At 48.3% G+C, this 5,000-nt stretch overlaps 1 protein-coding gene across 2 annotated transcripts in view; it reads left to right on the forward strand.

The window, feature by feature from the left end:
• The window catches only part of LOC113587736 (fidgetin), a 14,855-nt gene that overhangs the window by 7,266 nt on the left and 2,589 nt on the right, over positions 1-5,000 (forward strand). The window contains exon 3 of one of the 2 annotated variants that reach the window (XR_003411774.2): positions 1,601-3,422. Coding sequence is in view for 1 of the 2 variants with exons in the window: in XM_027026561.2 (XP_026882362.2) it covers positions 1,601-2,826 (1,226 nt within the window). In the remaining variant the exon portion in view is untranslated. Of the gene's footprint in view, positions 1-1,600; positions 3,769-5,000 lie in introns of those variants that run through there. The other variant, XM_027026561.2, reaches the window with a different exon arrangement.

The raw sequence follows: 5,000 nt of genomic DNA on the forward strand, positions 1-5,000 counted from the left end.
TTCTTCCACTCAAATCAATAATGATCTGCTGGAAAGTGGAGTTTGGCTAACAAACAACTCACATGATTTGACCTTTTCAGGTCACCTGTGTCATCAATCACCCAACCTTAAGGTAGCAGAAATGCTACCTGAATAATTATGCCCATGATATACAGGCATAATTTATCATAAAATTAAACTTTTACACCTTTTTATCAGACGTTCATTCTGTATTCACATGCACTCCTATCGCATGCAAAGGGAGAATACTAAAAAAAAGGCCAATTAAACAAGGAAACGATTTTAAAAGCAGTTTAAACAAATAAGCAGTTTATAACACGTTACAGTGCAGTAGATGAACCCCACTATGCACCGCTGTGCTGTACAAGTCAGTGCAGTATTAGACCACCGTGGTAAATGTGCTCCCACGCACATGAGAAGACCCAGCACCCAGCGGAGTCCCTTCAGCATATGGTGTTAGGCCCTGCTCTGTCTACGGGTAGAGACCATTTCTGAATCTGCAGGTGGTTTGATGCTGTGGGCCCTCTGGTCCAAGCCCAGAGAAGAGTGTGTGTTTGTGTGTGTTGGGTGGGGGGGGACCCTTCATTTTGAGACAGTGATTCCGTTAGCAAGAACACTCCCATGACTGATCTAATTGGCTGAAATGGCTTTATGAAACAAGGAAATCTGTTCTGTGTGCTCTCTCACTCGCTCTCTGTCCTTCTCCCGCATATGGTGAGTCGTATAACAGCCCTTTGTATTCATCATCTAAAATCTTTTTATCTGTGTCAGTGTGTGTGTGCGTGTGTGTGCATGCGCGTGCGTGCGTGCGTGCGTGCGTGCGTGTGTGTGAGTAAGCAGCAAACGTTTGAGATACATTATGTTCTGGAGACGAGGGACAGCTGTTGTCGGCTACAGTTGCTAATGCAGAGAGCGATTATTGATCGTTCATTATTACAGTACGCCGAAATATTATGTTCCCTTTTAGTGTGTGTGTGTGTGTGTGTGTGTGTGTGTGTGTGTGTGTGTGTGCGTATTTGCATGTGCAGATGTATGTGTGTGAGTAAGACAGAGAAAGTGTGTGTATGTGTAATATGAGATTTCTTGATTGCATTAAAGTGCCTTCATTTGCTCCACTTGATATGAACCCTTCTGCTATATGTGTGTCATACATCAGTGATATCATCCACAACACTGTTTTTCTTTTTCTCTCTGTCTGGATTTATGGGAAAAATGCCTGTTTCTGATTGGCTAGGAAGGTGCCCATTATATTTTTTATACCGGGACAAGTCTGACTTAGTTGTGGTAATGTGAAAGTGCAGAAAGTTTACTAACTGAACTACACACTGTTCTGTTTTCATATTTTTCGGTTAGCTGCTATGCAAGGCTGCGTGCTACAAGCCAGGAAACCAAGCTGCGTTTGGGCTGTTATTTTCTGATCAGTGCACTTAGTTATTTCTTATGGTTAATCATGTTCAGCATGTAGATATGATACATGGATTTAACATACATTAGATTATTTCGTACCACTGTATGTGAGTTTATTATTCAGATTTCTTACTGCGGTGAACTCTCCATGCAGAAATGATTCTGTTATGTGTCATTTGTTATTTTCTTACAGGTGTCACAATGCAGTGGACCCCTGACCAGCCGCAGTGGGCAGAGCAGTATTATGACATAACTTCCACCACACGCTCTCCGGCGCATAAGTTTGAGGTTTACGGGCCTCAAAGGTTAACAAGCTCATCTTCCACCAGGGCATACCAGCACTCGTGGGCTAACGATGACATCTCAGCCCTGACTGCCTCCAACCTGCTGAAAAGATACGCGGAACGATACTCTTCCATTTTGGATCTACCCTGCGAGAGTGGACTTATGGGATACCCAGATCCTACCATTTCTGCTAGCGTGAATGGACCTAATGTCGTCAATGGAGCCCCGCCCCTCCTCAACGGCCGGAAACTGGAGGTGGAGCCTTGGCTGGAGGGCGTGTACCCTCCATTGGCGTGCGTCCCCGAGCTCGTTCCCAAAGCTCCGCTGAGCGTGTCGGACTTGTCCACAAGTGTGTGTAGCTCCCCGGGCGTTGGGATGCCCGAGCCCAGCTTCTCCAGCACCAGCTGCAGCAGTCAAAACAGTGTCCAGGAGTACAGCAGCACTCTGTACAGCGCCCCCTACCTGCAGTCTGTGGCTACCTACAACGGTCCCCTCCTCCACCCGGTAGCCTCTCATCCTGGCTTGGTGCCAGCCTACAGTACCAACACCTCACCTAGCCTGCCTACCTATGGGTACCCGAGTGCAGGCTACCCCTCGCAGGGTAGCCTCTCACAGGGCTACAGCGCCCCCTCTCCTCCTACCGCCTGCCTCTCTGCCGGCATCGCACCGGCTACGCCCCTGCCGGCATCCAGCATGGGCGGCTACTCTTACCCAGCACCCAGCCTGGCCCCGGTCGCCCCGAGTTCCCCGGGCGATGTCTCCCCCAACACCAGCGGCCTCGGCAAGGCCTATTTCTCTGGGCAGAGCGACCTGAGGGCGTTCGAGGAGTTCGGTTTCGGCGGCACGTCTAGTTCGGAAAGTCTGTCGGCAAACAGCTCCTTCTACAGGCCACCAGGGGGCAGAGAAGGGCCCAAAGGGAATGGGTTCGAGCAGGGGACTGGCGGCGCGTTCAAACCAGCCAATCACAGCGACTCTCTCAGAAGCCTCGAGTCTCTCGCGGCAACCACGAGGGAGCACAGCAGCGCGACCCGGCAGGGCTTCGCGACTGCTTCCTGCTCGGCCGCCTCATCGAACACGTACCCGTCCACCACGCCGCGCACACACCTCTGCCTGGACACACACACGCCCTGCTGAGTCTCCCCTCCTCGTCCCTCTTTGCAGGTGGCACTTAAAGGATTTTGAGCTGTGTGCTTGCGTGTGGGCTCTTAGGAGGGGCGGGTGGCTCCCCCTGCTGGTCTGGAGTGTAGGATTCGCGTGTGCGAGGCTACAGAGGTTGTACAGAGGTACAAGGCCTTAAAGCTGGAATGGACCGACACACACATGTTGGTACGTGGAGTCACATGGTTTGGGTGGCACAGTGTCACAGAATGAGAAGGGATCTGGATTAGACTGGACCAGAGGTACCAAACAAGTCTGCTTCTGGCACCTTACTCCTTTTGGCTGGAGCACACACACTCATACACACACACACACACACATACACAGGAGCACACACCACAGTGAAAGCCCTACCCAGAAATACTCCCTCCCCCCTCATCTGCACAGTGGAACGAACGGACAGATCGGCACACACACTGCTTTGACAGCTGAAAGGTTGCGGAGTATGCGAAAGGGGGGGACAGATATATGAACGAATGCACCGGAGTGGTGGAGAAGCATTATACTGTAGCTACCATGGACAACGGGAGGCGTGACAGCACACTTCCCCATTCTAACCCTGGACTGCACAGGTTTGTGTTTTCCCTGGATCAACACACCGCTTTTTCTTCCAGAAGGGTTTGGTGTGCAGCCAGCGGGTTAAATCGGGTGTGTTAGTCCAGCGAGGACGAACTGTGCAGTGGCAGACTTTCCCAGGTCTTTTTGCGGCTGAGCTAAGAGAATCCATGTCCATGTCAACAGCCTAAAGAGTACATGTACAAAATCCGCTGCGTGCGTGTAAAGGTACGGATGTGTGTTTGTGGTTTTGTGTGGGTTATGAAGTCTAAAATCAGATCCATTGTTGCCACAGGAGACCAGACATCCTCTAGCCTTTCAAACTGCAACATTATTCCTCAGACCAGTGTGTGTGTGTGTGTGTGTGTGTGTGTGTGTGTGTGTGTGTGTGTGTGTGTGTGTGTGTGTGTGTGAGAGAGAGAGAGAGAGAGAGAGAGAGAGAGAGAGAGAGAGAGAGAGAGAGAGAGCGAGAGCGAGCGAGAGGGAACCTCAGGAAAGCATTTGTAAATTTGTACAGTGCCTCGGATTGTTGTGGTGGGGATTTGTCTGCTAGTGTTTTGTTAAAGCTTTGTGTATATCTAAAAATAGTACCACATTTATGTACCTCAGAGCAAGTAGTGCAAATGGAGCTGTTTCAGTGAATGTACAAAGATATTATACATAATTGCTAAAAAAAAAAAAAAAAAAAATCAACAAGTGTCTTTATTTATGTTCATTTGGAATGACCCAGTATGCATTTCTTCACTGGAGACAGACAGAGCTGTTGCGTTAGCAGGGCACCACGACATGAACGCCACCGTTGGGCTTCCCTGATGCAGCATGTACTGTGATCCCTGCTGTAAACACCCACAGTCCCAGTGTCCTTCTACATCCGATCACTCCACTTTAATCGAACCGGTTCTGACCACCACATGTGGGTGGAGATCGTCTGATGGTCGTGATCTAAGCTTCCAGGCATCATCAAACCTCCAGTGGTGCACCTGAAACAAAACCTCTGTCTTGTTCCTGAAAACAAAAGCTAGAATACAACACTATAATCATTTAGCGTGCGTTATGTTATATTAATATTTTTGTATGTGACAAGGCACACGAACAACACATCCATACACATTCATCCTCTCTCCTTTTAATATTCATTAATCCAAATCAAGACTCATTTGAAATAGGCAGCTGCTGGAGTGATTTTGATGTTTCTCCCTCTTTTTAATCTCACTTCTTTTCTCCTAACTAAGAGATTTTTAGGAACTTCAGTATTTTAGTATTTTATACAAAGATGATGGTGGTTGCCTGAAGGCCACTGAAACGTCTGGGCTGTGTGTTGTACACAAATGTGAGTGTGTGATGTGTTCATGAGGCTGTGTTTGTCGTACACAAATGTGAGTGTTTGATGTGTTCATAGGGCTGTGTTTGTCGTGCGCAAATGTGAGTGTTTGATGTGTTCATAGGGCTGTTTGTCATACACAAATGTAAGTGTTTGATGTATTAATAGGGCTGTGTGCCACGCAAATGTAAGTGTTTGATGTGTTCATGAGCTGTGTGACGTATGCATATTTAAGTGTTAATGTGTTCATGAGCTGTGACTTACGCAAATGTGT

This window comes from Electrophorus electricus, chromosome 1 (genome assembly GCF_013358815.1).
Source record: "Electrophorus electricus isolate fEleEle1 chromosome 1, fEleEle1.pri, whole genome shotgun sequence".
NCBI classification, from domain to species: domain Eukaryota; kingdom Metazoa; phylum Chordata; class Actinopteri; order Gymnotiformes; family Gymnotidae; genus Electrophorus; species Electrophorus electricus.